At 44.1% G+C, this 16,189-nt stretch overlaps 1 protein-coding gene across 1 annotated transcript; it reads left to right on the top strand.

Annotated features, from left to right (window-relative positions):
* Nucleotides 1–1,939: 1,939 nt before the first annotated feature.
* On the top strand, nucleotides 1,940–14,363 carry LOC124290442 (phospholipase B1, membrane-associated-like). Its single transcript, XM_046727150.1, has 12 exons — nucleotides 1,940–2,049; nucleotides 2,220–2,292; nucleotides 4,739–4,797; nucleotides 5,023–5,090; nucleotides 5,534–5,580; nucleotides 6,256–6,364; nucleotides 6,601–6,733; nucleotides 8,556–8,710; nucleotides 10,083–10,254; nucleotides 11,224–11,322; nucleotides 12,839–12,904; nucleotides 14,265–14,363. Exons 1-12 carry the CDS (start codon nucleotides 1,999–2,001, stop codon nucleotides 14,301–14,303), a joined length of 1,071 nt encoding a protein of 356 aa, XP_046583106.1. The 5' UTR covers nucleotides 1,940–1,998; the 3' UTR covers nucleotides 14,304–14,363.
* Nucleotides 14,364–16,189: the final 1,826 nt, after the last annotated feature.

Below are 16,189 nucleotides of genomic sequence, written 5' to 3'. Positions count from 1 at the left end.
AAGAAGTATCGGATGCACATGAAGGCATTTAATCCACTAGCTCTGATTTCCATTTCTTTATAGGAAGAATAATGTGGTATAAGCCGCGTCTTAAGTAGCGATAGGATCGCTTTTTTTGGTTTTTGGTAAGCAGAGACTTTATCATATACTCCTTTCTATATGCCTGGGAGTTGTGATAGTCTCTTTTTGCAGATTGCTTGCTGAAACAGGATAATGACTCAACGTCAGTATGAGATAAATATGTCCAAAAATCGTAATGTCCATTATCTACCATATTATAGTTTTATTCTAAAAAGACATTAGTTCAACGAGGAAGGATACAAATCACCATATACTCACATACAAAAGAAAGTGCACATCTGGGGCTTCGAGATTTATATTCCAAAACAAAATTTTGTGTCTTGATTGTGATTTACAAGTACCCTACGTGTTGCCAAACCACCACAGATATCGTAGCCAAATACAACGTTGACTGCGCATAACGTTCACAGCTCAACGTTGACGATTCAGTCGATGATGACGTGTTCATGACGTGAAGGAAATAGTCGACAGGTCCGGTTGCCCACAGCACGCAGTCATCTCATCACTGCGTTCACGCTACTGTGGTGATCCAACACTGTTGATGTTGATGACGTCACTGTGAGCATCCGGCTGCGCAGATGGAAAATGCGCAGGAAATGGTCATCTTCCGGGGTGGTCACTCTCGGTCTGGCACTTCTGGTTACACACCATCGAATGTTTTCCAATAGACTTCTATAGTAACCTTATATTTTTTTAAAAATATCCAGGCTATCAACAGCCATTCCATGTACACATGGGTACACTCTGCCCTTTAAACTACCCTAAAACAAAATATCAGGCCAACTTGTCCGGCTCGTTTTGCGAGCACAGGAAGCGGAACACATCAACCCCAGTTCCGCACCAAATGTCACCTACTGCAAAATATCTGTACATACAATATGCATAAGTGATGATGATAAAAATGACAGCACTAAATACTTAAAATTGTGGTCAGTTTTAATTACTGGTTAGATGTGCTTTGAAAAAACAAACATCTTACACTATTTCATCCAATCACATCTGTCACATGTCTCTGTCTCTCTTCACTTGTTTACATAAGGCTCTCGCGCAGGGAGCATGTGATACTGATTTAGTGTAGTGGAACCTGGGTGTGTTTGCTAGGTACATTTTAACCCGATTTCACGAGAGTTTCAACAGTTATTTAATGAACTTTGTATTTTTAACAAATATTCCCAAAACACCGGGTGTGTACTTTCTTTTGTACATCAGTTTAGCTATACAGAGACGTTTGTTCTAAATGAGTAATATATTTATTGTCATGCGGATAGAGCGTTTGCCGGGATAGCGGATAGTACGATAGCATTAATAGGAGGTACTTGGGGTTTACCTGCCGGACGCTAGAAGCTAGGGTTAAAGGCCGATGTGTCTGATTAGTGTATAGGGTACCCATGTTAAAACTGCAGCATGGTTTCTCAGTGGCTCAAAAGGGGCGGTGGGGTAGCCTAGTGGTTAAAGCGTTGGCTCGTCACGCCGAAGACCCGGGTTCGAAGCCCCACATGGGTAAAATGTGTGAAGCCCATTTCTGGTGTCCCCCGCCGTGATGTTGCTGGAATATTGCTAAAAGCGGCGTAAAACCAAACTCAGTCAGTCAGTGGCTCAATACAGAAACAATAGGCGTTTGTGAAGAAGATTCTATACAGCCACAGACACGTGCAGTAAACTTGAATGCGACATTACACCCGTTTCATACATGTACCCTTGAAAATCCGCTAGAATTGATTTTCATCAACCTATGCTTGTCTCCTCCTTGAACATCCGTGACAAAAAACCCAAGCAACCAACGTAAGGAAACTAACAAAATTCACCTCAATCCAGCGTGTCTTTTATTTCCCGTGATGCATTGCAGCCACGTCCAACAGCTGGGACAGGTATGAGGCAGCCATACGTCTTTTGGCAAACAACACGTTGTTCCGGCCGATGGTGGAGTCGCACATGAAGGCGTACCGGGAGGCGGAGAGAACAAGTCCGGTGAGTGAGTGAGTGTGTGTGTGTGTGTGTGTGAGTGAGTGAGTGAGTGAATGAGTGAGTGAGATGGCTTTACGCTGATCTGGTGCTATAGAATGAGTAGTGTGGAGTTGTCAATAAGACCCAACCACAATATCATCTGTCGGCCTCTAAGGACCTTCTCTGTGTTGCAGCTTCGAAGCTTGGATCAAGCTGGCAGGAACTTTGGATGCCCTGGGGGAACATCTCCAAGTGTACCAACATCAGGTAAACTAGACGAGGACAGTATGCAGAGTGGGTACGGTGCGTTGGAGTAAGAATGTATGGCAGGGACTAGGCGCTGGTGGTCAAAGTTTAGAGTTGCATTGGGTGTGGGTAACCATGGTCATAGTGTAGATGTGGATGACGAGGGTCACAGTGTGGGGGTGGGTGACGAGGGTCTCAGTGTGGGGGTGGGTGACGAGGGTCACAGTGGAGAGGAAGGTGACGAGGGTCACAGTGTGGGGTGGGTGACGAGGGTCATAGTGTGGGGTGGGTGACGAGGGTAATAGTGTGGGGTGGGTGACGGTCATAGGGTAAGGGTAACAGTGTGGGGTGGGTGACGAGGGTCATAATGTGGAGGTGGGTGACGAGGGTAACAGTGCAGGAATGGGTAGGATGTGGGTTACAGACACAGTTACCATGGTCATAGTGTAGAGGTGGGTGACGAGGGTCATAGCGTGGGTCGGGTGACGAGGGTCATAGTGTGGGGTGGGTGACGAGGGTCACAGTGTAGAGGTGGGTGACGAGGGACACATTAAAATATTGTAGAGTTGGTGTCCAGGGTCACAGTGCAGAGGTGGGTGACGAGGGTTACAGTGTGAGAGGTGGGTGACGAGGGTCACAGTGTAGAGAGGGGGTGACGAGGGTGGGTGACAGTGTAGAGTGGAGGTGGGTGACGAGGGTCACAGTGTAGAGGTGGGTGACGAGGGGGGTCACAGTGTAGAGATGGGTGACGAGTGTCACAGTGTGGGTGACGAGGGTCACAGTGTAGAGTGGGTGACGAGGGTCACAGTGTAGAGGTGGGTGACGAGGGTCACAGTGTAGAGGATGGATGACGAGGGTCACAGTGTAGAGGTGGGTGACGAGGGTCACAGTGTAGAGGTGGGTGACGAGGGTCACAGTGTAGAGGGGGTGACGAGGGTTACAGTGTAGAGGTGGGTGACGAGGGTCACAGTGTAGAGGTGGGTGACGAGGGTCACAGTGTAGAGGTGGGTGACGAGGGTTACAGTGTAGAGGTGGGTGAAGAGGGTGACGAGTCAGAGGAGTGTAGACGTGGGTAACAGACGAGGGTTACAGTGTAGAGGTGGGTGACGAGGGTTACAGTGTAGAGGTGGGTGACGAGGGTTACAGTGTAGAGGTGGGTGACGAGGTTACAGTGTAGAGGTGGGTGACGAGGGTCACAGTGTAGAGGTGGGTGACGAGGGTTACAGAGGTGGGTGACGAGGTTACAGTGTAGACAGTGGGGTGACGAGGTTACAGGTGACGAGGGTCACAGTGTAGAGGTGGGTGACGACAGAGGTTACAGTGTAGAGGTGGGTGACGAGAGGTGACAGTGTACAGGTGGGTGGGTGACGAGGGTCACAGTGTAGAGGGTACGAGATGGTGTGACGAGGGTCACAGTGTAGAGGTGGGTGACGAGGGTTACAAAATATTAGAGGTGGGTGACGAGGGTCACAGTGTGGGGTGGGTGACGAGGGTCATAGTGTAGGAGGTGGGTGACGAGGGTTACAGTGTAGAGGTGGGTGACGAGGGTTTACAGTGTAGAGGTTGGTGACGAGGGTCCTGTGCAGTGCAGAGGTGGGTGACGAGGGTCACAGTGTAGAGGTGGGTGACAGGGTGGGTGACGAGGGTCACAGTGTAGAGGTGGGTGACGAGGGTTACAGTGTGGAGGTGGGTGATGAGGGTGACAAGGGTGAGTGTGGGTGACGAGGGTTACAGTGCAGACGAGGGTCACAGTGTTGAGGTGGGTGACGAGGGTCACAGTGTAGAGGTGGGTGACGAGGGTTACAGTGCAGAGGTGGGTGACGAGGGTCACAGTGTAGAGGGGACGTGGCTTACAGAGAGGTGACACAGGGTTACAGTGGTTGACGAGGGTTACAGTGTGGAGGTGGGTGACGAGGGTTACAGTGTAGAGTGGGTGACGAGGGTCACAGAGTGTGTGAGAGTGGGTGACAGTGTAGAGGTGGGGACGAGTTATAGTGTAGAGGTTTGTGACGAGGGTCACAGTGTAGAGGTGGGTGACGAGGGTTACAGTGTAGAGGTGTGTGACGAGGGTTACAGTGTTGACGAGGTTGACAAGGGTGACAATGGTCAGTTGGGTGACGAGTGAGCAGTGTACCGGATGACAATGGTGATAGCATTGGGGAGGGGGTTGAGGGGAGCGCTGGGGAAGATAAGGGTCACAGTGTTTTGCTTCGGCAGTAAAATCTTGGGAGGGTTGATAGTGTTGATGGTGATGATTGCTTGCATGGTACAATTGGGTCCTTTTGGAGCACGTAGACATGTGGGGACTTAATTGTGTTTGAGGATGAACATTATTCATGAATATTCATGAAGAGGATTCTTATACTCGTGCCGTTGTAGATACAGTCTAATCGTTAACACATTCTTTTTTTGTGAATCAGTTACTTAGCGTAAACCATATTTTAAAAACAGTTATTTTTTTTATAAGTGCACGCGCTGAGAGCTGGTGACATAAAGGTCGTCGCAGCTTTGGGTGATTCTCTCACAGTAAGTACCCATCAGAGCCACTTAGCCGGAAGTAACGAAAGAGCTACTTCCCTTGTTGGATCCTCGTTCTGCCGCATACCATACGAATCGGCGAATAACACATTTCTAGAAATGACATCCCTGGAAAACACATTATCAAAGCTAATCTAACTTGTTCATGAAAATTACACGTGTAGTTTCAACATGATTCTGGTCTCTTATCACATTTCTGATCACATGTTCCAGGCAGCCAATGGCGCGGACGCCTGGACCATTCTGGGTTGTCTCACAGAATACAGAGGCACGTCCTGGAGGTATGAATTATTACAACAATAACTATAGCGATATATAAAGATAAAGTACCGATAATGTTAAGAAACAAACTAACTTAAAGCTGCCATCGGTTTTCGCTGGATGTTCTATTAGAGTGTGTTGTTGGTGAAATCAAATAACTGGCTCCTCTCCAGAAATAAATGCCATTAAAGAATCTTCTAAAACACCCGTCCTCTTTTGCAAAAACATACACACAGTAAACTTCGGTTATAACGAACTCGAAGGGAACAATAATTTAGTTCGTTATAACGGTAGTTCGATAAAGGCAGATCCACTGAAAGTAAAAATGATAGCTACAAGCAAGATATCGAGTTATCAGAGTTCGACACAACGGTGCCCGACTGTATTCTTTATATCGCCAGTTCGTTATTAGCATGTTCGGCATAAACGTAGTTTGCTGTAACATCAACATTTTTATTTCCAGTATTGGTGGCGACAGGAGCATTACAAGTGATGGTATAACTGTTGCAAGTAAGTCACTCTGTTTGAACTTGTTGACAGTCAAAACTGACACTTCAGTTTTAGTCTGTTAGACAATAGCGCTTCCACTTCCTTCCATGGGATGAGTGGTGTGCGCTTTTTTGAGAGCGAGAATCTTCCTCACTTGAACAAGTGAACATTCCACCATTGAATGCATACTTCTTTCTGTCCGTGAAATCTGCGTTCGTGAGTGAGTGTGGTTTTACCACGTTTTAAGCAATACATAACTACCATCCTGCAGGCACAGCAGAAATAAACTTCCTACATTGTACCTATGTGTGGGATCACATCCGAACTTTTGAACGGTCCAACCATCTAACCGACTGCGCCATAGCCTAATCAGTAGAGTGGTAAACACATGAAGAAATGTCAAACCACAGGACTATTTTCATTGGCTATGCTGTCTTTTTGTGACAGGTGTACCAAGAACCCCGACGCCATTTCCCGCTCGATATCAAACCGGTGGAAACATATAAATTCACTGGCAGGAAAGAGATAGTTGGCTCTTGAAGTATTTTTGATAATTAGAAAAACCATTAAAAATCAGAACCTTACGTGGCTGAAATCAGACGAAAAAATTTCAAATTTCTGTTTTACAGGTGTATATGTCAAACATATGTTTTTTAACATTCATGCTCTACATGTCTGTTATATTTATTTCGTCAGATATATTGCGCTATTTCAACCCAAACGTGTACGGCTTCTCCAACGGCCAAGGTGACCGAGACTCTGCCAACAAGCGATTCAACGTAGCTAAATCGGGCGACAAGAGCATGTGCGTGGTAACATTAAAGATAATCATCGAACGTTATTTATGATCGCTGCTTAATCGAAAAAGGAGCTTCTTTTCATGTCAATGTCATGCTATCCTACTTGTAGTGCTTAGTAAAAAACCACAGGCGTCACTGGTGAATTCATGGAACCCAAGGTACTGCGCGAGATAACAATCTTAAGACGCCATTGTATACAACCAATCCCCTTATTAGTTATACTAATGCCGTGTCCCCACAGGCACATGCCAGAGCAGGCTGATTTGTTGGTGCAGAGGCTCAGAAACGACCCCAACATCAACTTCCAGAACGACTGGAAACTCATCACCATCTTCATCGGGGGGAACGACCTGTGTCAGTTCTGTGCAGATGAGGTAAGAAGTTGGCAGATAGAATGATGATCGCACAGTCAGCCATTTTGGATTCCGGGTTCGAACCTGTCGTTAGCACTGTGGTCAAGCCCGGTGAAGGGCTCACTGTGTGTAATTGTAGCCCGATGATGTGAGATAGTGTTCATAATATCAACCATTCGTTTGTTTCAATCTCAGCTATCAGTCCGAAAGCTGATGATTATTCACACACTACACAAATGCAATGTCTCCGTCATCCTCGATAATCTCCAGGGTATACCTTACGATCACTCTCCACTATACCCTCGATGCATCCACGGCTTGGCCCGAACATTTTATTACCTCCCTTTGCTGGCTCCGCATTCTCACAGTAGCCAATCAGCAAAGCCGCTGTTACACCCGAGCTTGCCAGTGTCAAAAAAGATAGCGGTCACAGTCGCGAAGGTTTGTTCGCAGTGTCACTCAGAATTTGGGGCAAATAATACAGACAAATTGACAGATCTGAAACTTTAAAAAATAAATAAAGAACTCCTTCTACCTCTTTCAGAGTACCTGTGCATCAATTGTGTTGCCAAGTTTAAACGGTTAGATAAATTAAGAAGCGAAAGTGAGTTGAGATTGGTTCGCTCAACGTCCCAGCGTAGACACCTGATTGGATAAATAGCCAGCCAAGGGAGGTAATAAAATTTTCGGGCCAAGCCGTGATGCATCCAGGGTATAGTGGAGAGTGATCGTAACGTATACCCTGGAGATTATCGAGGATGTGTCCCCGTCTGATACTTGTTCACTTACCTCTAAAGATCCGGGTTAGAACTGGCCTTGCTTGACGCAACTCTTGCTCCGCGCAAAAGGCGGCTAACTGGTCGTTGTGGTTAGAGTTGGCAGATGGAAGTCATCGTACCCCAATTGGGTTGATTGATGTTCGTGATGTCAGTCATTAGATTGTTTGGTTCAGATCCAATTAGTTACAAACCACCCGGTGTCCCCCGCCGTGATATTGCTGGAATATTGCTAAAAGCAGCGTAAAACCATACTCACTCGCTCACTCACTCACTACAGACCACCCTCATATAGCTTGGGCATAGCTGAATAGGCCTTAAACACCTAGTAAACGTGTTCTTAAATTTGAACCCAATCAAATGTGGACTTGAAGTCGATAACCAATATCTAGACCTGCCTATCGATACAGATAATAGTGATCGATAATATATCAATATAGAACGATTATAGGTAAATGTATGAAAAGTAACTTTTGAGCAAAAAAGCCGAAAAATGTACTGAAATAAATAAATAATATTATATTTCCCACGACAGGTGAGGGATGATATGTTTATGCATGGATTACTAACAAAACGTCCTGAACATAATTTAGAAACAGCTCAACTTTATGTTTTGTTCGCGTAAATTCAACTTTATTCTATCACAAAAATGTTAGTCCGATAGTTTCCATGCCCCTATTTCATATCGATAATCATTAATAATCTTTCTATCCAGCCCTACCCAAATCCCCATTCTTCCATACACGTTCCCTTCTCAGAGACTAATATCTGGCAGTATTTGCGCTGGGTGACCTTTTAATGTATATGGACATATGATCTTCACATGATAATAAAACTAAACATGACCACAGGTACACAAACGGGCTTAGTGACGTATTATATATCTTCTATAGCCCGGGGGCCGGTGGGGTAGCCAAGTTGTTAAAGCGTTCTCTCGTCACGCCGAAGATCCGGGTTCGATTCCTGACATGAGTACAATTTGTGAAGCCCATTTCTGGTGTCCCCGCCGTGATGTTGCTGGAAGATTGCTAAAACTAAACTTACTCACTCACTCACTCATTCCACAGCCGGACCACACCGCTGTGATGTACGCCAGCCGTATCGAGCAGGCATTACAGATCCTCTACGACAACGTCCCCCGCGCCCTCGTGCAGGTCGTCAACATCTTCGACATCGGTCCTCTTACAGAAATGGGTGGCTTCATTTGCTCCACTGTTCACGTGTAAGTCAATATTTGTTCACTAATTACTCTGTTTACGAATGGGTCCACGCTGGAACATTAACCTGTGTTTGTCGTATGAGGCGACTAAACGGTTACTATGGTGACTTGGTGATTGCATGGCATCGTGCCAAAACTGTCTGGTTTGTCTGGGTAAAGATTTGCTCACTGAAAGGCCTCTTCTATACAGGACATTTCGCGAGACCTTAGTACTTCCGGTGACAAACAACGTTTCATACCTTTTCAAATGGTCTCATGGTTGTCAGTTGACAGTACGGAGCCGATAATCCTTGCAGGGATAACACATTTCCGATCCAACTATCCCCAAATTAGCCAACTATTACGACTTTTAACATCTGTGACAGCTAAGAATGGTTGCACACTTGGTACGGTCTAGTAAAGTCATATTTGGCGATTGCGCAATTTGGAACAAGAACTGGTTCTTGAACATTAACGTGTCACAGGAAATCTGGTACCGGAAGAAAACTGGGCCCCGTCTCTTATATCGCAAATTGGCGCGCGCAAAGGGAGCCGGGATCCTGCCTTGTTTCGGAAGTAGACAATGAATATAAGATGTTGTCATTTATACAAAAGTATCTTCTCAATGCCTATCATTGATTTTACTGTAGTGGTTGGGGTCTGAGACCTATGTCAGTTCAGGATTCCCTCTCATTACGTGACACACTCGGTGTGGTGGCCGGGTACGTTTTGACGTTATATCTTTTCCGTTTCATAAACCAGTGTATTTATAACGTTATTTCCCCAGCACGCGAGCGTGTTTTAGTGAACTGAGGTACAAAAAGCAGGAATTTGTCAGCTGAACGAATGTTTCACGGAGGTGGATACACTACTGTAAGAGTTTGAAGCTATGGAGGGGAGATCTTGTAGACTGATTGGTAGGCGAGACTTTAAATTGCATGTTTTCATGGAATTGTAGCCAATGAAGTGATATGCGTACGGCCTTTACGGTAACCTTCATACAAGCTTGCTTCAAGCGAAGGCTGGCTATCGATACAGATAATAGAGATCCATAATCGTTAACTAATCATCGATTGATTATCGATAAATGTAACGTAACTTTGAGCAAAACTGCCAAAAATGTCTGAAAGAAATGGACATATTTCACATCGAAATACCCTGAAACAGCGTCTTGAACATAATTTAGAAGCAGGCCATGAATCAAGTCGTATATTGGTATATTGTGTGAGAAAAAAATAAGTTGTTTTCTATCGACGATATTTTCGATTATCGATGATTTTAGTCAGCCCTATTTAATTGTATTCTTTTATGGACATGTATCCAATGAAGTTAGTTGAGTACATTCTTTAATGCGAGCTTGCTTCATGCTACACGTTTACCGTTTTGCCATCCCCAGATACGCCTGTGACTGTCTACTAAACCAGGCAGGACGGGACAAGGCGAGTATACTGACCCTTGACTACCAGCGAGAGACCGAGAAAGTTGTCAGCAGTTCAAAGTTCCACAATCACGAAGACTTCACTGTTGTGCTGCAGCCCTTCCTGGAGGATGCTGACCCACCAAGAAAGGTCAGGGTCATTCAGTGTGTCACGTGAGACAAAATGACTGCCACGTTGGCTGCGTTGACTTCATCTATTGCCTTCGTATATATCATCAAATAGGTACCCCTAGACCGATCGGTGTTAATAAATTGCAAAAAAGGTCGAAAATGAGTATACACCTTACGCAAAGTAACATGGGCAGGCTTATTCAAGCTTTATAGAATGCAGCCATATTACTGGAATATGCTTAATTCGACGTTAAACAATAATAATACAGTGTATATGTAGAGCTTAGACTCCATTACTGCATGTTCAAAACGCTATAGATTTGTTATAATCTGATTATTATTACCCCGGATAACCCAAGCTACCTTTGAGGCGCTAGAAGGTTATAGTCACATGACTTATCCCACCGGGTACCCATTTTTCTGCTGGGTGAACAGAGGCAGTTTTCAACAAACAAACATACTTGCCTAAGGCGACACCATATGTATCACGTGTGTTTCGTTGTGGGGCAGGACCGATGTCCTAGAAACAACAAACAAACACAAACAACATTCAAGCAGAGGGCATAGTTGATGGTTAATGCCAGTGTACTGAAATTCATCAAAGTTGACGTGGTATGCTTGAATTCTGACACATTATGATCTGTCTGTGGTACACTATCATATGATCTAATATCTATCACTGGTGTACGTATCACAATGGTGTATTTAGTAAAACTGGGTGAATTCAAATTTCATAAAAGGAAGAATGTTTTTCTCCCAAAATACAATTAAATGTTTAATATTCATGTTATTTGCAATTGACAGCAACTATGACATATGTCTTTAATTGAGGTGATTGTCCTCCAAACATGAAATGAACTAAAATGAATTCGTGCCTTTTCCGTCAGTGCTGTACATAACATAAATTGTCCTTCAATAGTCAACCAGAAACGAGTATATTCGTTCTCGGTGAGATGATGGTTATCTAACCTTATTCCTTGCTTTGCAGTCGGACGGAAACTTGGACACCGCGTTCTTCGCCCCTGACTGCTTCCACTTCAGCCGGATGGGACACCAGATGGTGGCCAAGAACCTGTGGAACGCCATGGTCAGTATCACACTTTGTCTCGCGTGATATAGGGGCAGTGGGGTAGCCTAGTGGTTAAAGCGTTCGCTTGTCACGCCGTAGACCCTGGTTCGATTCCCAACATGGGTACAATGTGTGAAGCGCATTTCTGGTGACCCCCGCCGTGATATTGTTGAAATATTGCTAAAAGCGGCGTAAAACCATTCTCACTCACGCACTCTCGTGAAATAATTTACATTTAAGGGCACTAATGGCTTTGTCGCATGAGGCACCGCACGTCGCTGTGCAGAGTTGCCTCCCATTTTTGGTTCGATTCCCCGTTGGACCTGAGTATGTTTCCTAGGTTTGAAAGCACCATATCCGGTCTAATAGTGTTTTGTTGTTAGAAACAACGGGGTCGGGTGGTCAGGCTCGCTGACTGTTAATCACTGGATTGTGTGGTCCAGACTCGATTATTTACAGACCGCCACCATGTAGCTGGAATATTGCTGAGTGCGACGCTAAAAGAGGAAACAAATAAAACAAATGTTGAGTTCACTTGACTGGTGAACGTCTAACAAAAGAATGATAATTCTCGCAAATAATAACTGACGTGCACGCAGTAATACAGACGGATTACTGTTCAAAAATAGGACCAACGCAACTCACTCACTCTCTCACTCTCGTGACCGTGGTTCCATTGTCACTTTCTGTAAAAGTCTTTATTTGAATTATTTGTTATGCATTACTCTTTGATTGTAGTATGCAATGAATAACTCCACCGATACAAATATGTTGGTGGGTAGCCTAATGGTTGTAGTGTTCTCTCTTCACGCCGAAGACCCGGGTTCGATTCCCTACATGTGTACATTGTGTACTATACATTTGGTAGTCCAATTTGATATTGCCGGAATATTGTTAAAAGCACCTTAAAGCCATAATTACTCAACCCGTTTACAAACACGTGACCCGTGAAGATCCAGATAAGAACTGGTTCTTAGCAGCCCATGCTAGTTGTAAAAGGCTAATAACGGGATCGGGTGGTCAGGCTCGCTGACTTGGGTGACACATGTCATCATATCCCAGTTGCATACATCGATGCTCATGATGTTGATCACTGGATTGTCTGGTCCAGACTCGATTATTTACAGACCGCCACCATATAGCTGGAATATTGCTGAGTGCGCTGTTAAACAACAAACAATATACAATCACAGACTGGTGATGAGGTCACGACATATAAACAGGTATTGACCGAATTCACCAGTTCATAATTGTTATATTATGTAATTACCGAAAAAAAGCCTCTAAAAACCAAAACATGTCCATTTAGTCAAGAAAAGTAATTTTATTTTCGCTACAAACCAATAACGTTATGTCAACAGTACTGGAACATGTAAACAATAGAATTTAGTAACTCAAGTCAATATGACTTTTGGTCGGACCTGGGTTGGTGTCAAAATGCTTTTCTGTCGACGGTCACGTGACCGCCTTTAGACCAATCAGGTAGCCAGAAAAATATGCTTACATAATAAACAAAATAAGTGATCTGTTGCAGTTTCAGCCGGTGGGTATGAAGGATCGAGACTGGGACATGAACGTCCCCATATACTGCCCAAAGGAGGTAAGAACACGTTAGCTTATACATGTGACGACCAGATATAACGGAATTCATGATGGTTTTCAGTAACTTTTTAAGATTAGATAAACATATATACTTGTAAAAAAACTTCATTTTGAATTTCCATTTGAAAACAGTGGGAGATATATCGGAGTCAATCAATGTTGATATGATAAGAATGAATGTATTGAGAGTACATCACCTCTTGCACTTCCTTTTGACCATAGTTGTGTGTACACCAATCGCTCTTTAAAGATGATTGGTGTATGGCGTGAAATTTGCATGTGTACAATTTTCATATTAAAAAAGAGCAACAACAAACACACACACCCCCCACCCCCCCTACACACACACAAAAAAAAAGACCCGCTTCAAACAAACACTAACAACTGTGTGATGCAATATGATTGTCAAAATTATTGATCTACAGTGATTCATCGACCTTCTTGAAAACCGTCAAAATCAAGAATGACACCCCATGCACGTGTATGGGGCTACTGCATTGTCCACGCGCATCCAATGCGTTGTGTTTTGGGTGGTGATAAAGAGAAATGGCGGGGCGTTCATAACATGTCTGTTTTTGGAAAGTTTGTTAACGCTATACTTCCTATCCAAGTTGAAAGTTCAGGTTTCTGTACTCTTTTTTGAAGAGTTTATATAAAACTGTCATGAAAACAATCTTTAATGGGAAAGGTGTAACATCAATATTATATATGAAACGTATTTTAAAAGTCAACCGTTGACAAGAATGTCAGGGATTCAACTGCACCAAAATAAGAATTTGTTAAGCACTCACTTTGCTGAGATATATGTGAGGTGAGGTGAGGTGAGGTGAGGTGAGGTGAAATTTGGTTTATCGTCGTGCTTGAGAATATTTCGCTCATATGACGACGTGCATGCGTGTCTATGTGTATGTGCGGCTGCTTGTACTAGCCCAGACGTAAGCTGGTTTTATAGTTCTAGACCACTGAGATATCATGCCGCAGTGATGCATGAATACCCCACTCAGACACATTATACTGACTCCGAGCCGACCAGTCCTTGTTGTACCCATTAATGCCGAGCGCCAGGCAGGGACCAACAAGTACCATATTTTAACGTCTTTTGGTATGACGCGGTCGGGGACCTTCCACTCTCCAGGCGGACGTTCTAACCACTACACCACGGAGGCGGTTCTAAGATATATGTGTCTTTGCTAAGATATATGTGTCTTTGCTAAGATATATGTCTTTTTCCATTTGAAATGAAATCAGACTTATAGAGAAATCTTTTGAAAGCTCGTGATTTCACATTAGTTATGGAAGCACATGTAACGCCTGTATAGGTCAAATTAGAAAATGATGAAACGCATATTTGTTTTCAGAATGAGTTTATAGCAACCGAGAAGAACAGCCGGCGGTAATGGAGAACGTAGAGTCCTGTCAGCAATAAATGCCAACAATAAATCCTTATGAGACTTAAATACTGTTTATGATTTGTCTATTTGTTTTCATAAATGTTTCGTTGTTCACAAATATAACTGGGCGTAGACCTATTCACGCTCCGGTCTTATATCAGGTGACACAATGTTGTAGCGGAGTGTAGGTGGATGGGTAACCGTGCTGGGCCTGCGAGGTGCTTCCGTCCGCCCCAGCAGTATAACACAAGTCACGAGTGAGTGAGTGAGTGAGTGAGCGAGTTTAACTCCGATGTAAATAGCTTTTCATTACTATCACGGCTTGACAGCTTCACGTAAGAGGCAGCCTGAACTGACAGAGGTCTCAGACCTCAACCACCACAGTAAAATCAATGAGTGTGTGAGTGAGTAAGTATGGATTTCGGGAATATTCCAGCACTATCAGGGCGGGGGACACCAGAATTGGGCTTCACACACTGTACCCATGTGGGGAAGTGAACCCGGTTCTTCAGCGTGACGGGCGGACGCTTTATCCATTAGACTACCCCACCGCCCCCAGGGGTTACGGGGGTGCCCAGTCTGCTGAAGCACGTGACCTAATGCGAGGCTATGTTTACTTAGCAGGGAGTGAGTGAGAGAGTGAGTTTAGTTTTACGCCGCTTTTAGCAATATTCCAGCAATATCACGGCGGGGGACACCAGAAATGGACTTAACACATTGTGCCCATGTGGGGAATCGAACCCGGGTTTTCGGCGTGACGAGCGAACGCCTTAACCACTAGGCTACCCCACCGCCCCACTTATCAGGGAATGGGTACCCGGTTGGATAACTTGTAATGGAAATTCACAACTTTCTTTCGCCCAAATGACAGCGTATACGTTTGTGAAGTATACTATGTACTATTCACACTTTGCTAAGGATCAAATCATGGTTTCAGCAGAAAAGTATGATGTGGGGTCAAATTGGACTTAAATATCTAAGCTTATTGTAAGCATGGATACCAGGTTTCAGTGTGTCATTTCATCTGGTGGTTCCCATACCTACTATTGACAGGTGCTATGTACTTGTCAATGACTCGTTCCATGATTTGCAAAATGGTTGATTGGTGCCATGAAAACCATTTTATGGTTACTCATGTATCAAGCGCAAAAGGTTAGATTAAAGTGACCTTTTGCCTAAAGATGGGTTACCATATTATTATTTATCCAGTTTTAAATGGATACAATTTCAAATCATGAATCTACGATTAAGTAAAGTTGTGAAGTTTTGTGATCCTTAGCAAATTGTGAGTAGTATATAAGGACGGAACCTTTTAAGGCACACTATTAACTTTCTGCCATCATTCTCGTGTGGTGTTACATATCCGGGTGGGGTTGCAGGCCTTGAACTGCTCAGAGCAAGCAAAGTAATCCCTTATCCCCGGCTTGCAACAACGCTTGTCCACTTCTCAAGTGGAGAAAGAACCTGTTGATGATTTTGGGTTCAAGAATTCATTCCAAGGATTAACATACATTTTGAGTGAGGGTTTACAATGTCACATTGTAGTTACATCTCTGCGAGGAGATCCAGGAATGGGCCCGAATTCACTACACTGTATCCATGTAGGGAATCGAACCCAGGCGTTTGGATTGATTAACAAACGTCTTCCCACAAGACTACCTCACTGCCCAGCATATACATTGTGAGCATGATATGACCTTGCATTAAATAATTAAATTAAATGCTCTTACTTAATGTCAATAATTTCAAATACAAAATGTATGTACTTCGTGAGAATTGTGGCGGAGGGGTAGCCTATTGGTTAAAGCGTTCGCTCGACACGCCGAAGAATTGGGTTCGATTCTCCACATGGGTACAGTGAAACCAAACTCACTCACTTACTCGTGCACTCA

The sequence above is a fragment of the Haliotis rubra genome, unplaced genomic scaffold, assembly GCF_003918875.1.
Source record: "Haliotis rubra isolate DU_JTF1 unplaced genomic scaffold, ASM391887v1 Scf465, whole genome shotgun sequence".
NCBI classification, from domain to species: domain Eukaryota; kingdom Metazoa; phylum Mollusca; class Gastropoda; order Lepetellida; family Haliotidae; genus Haliotis; species Haliotis rubra.
Note: the sequence above shows the minus strand (reverse complement) of the source record. Positions and strands in the feature narration are given on the sequence as shown.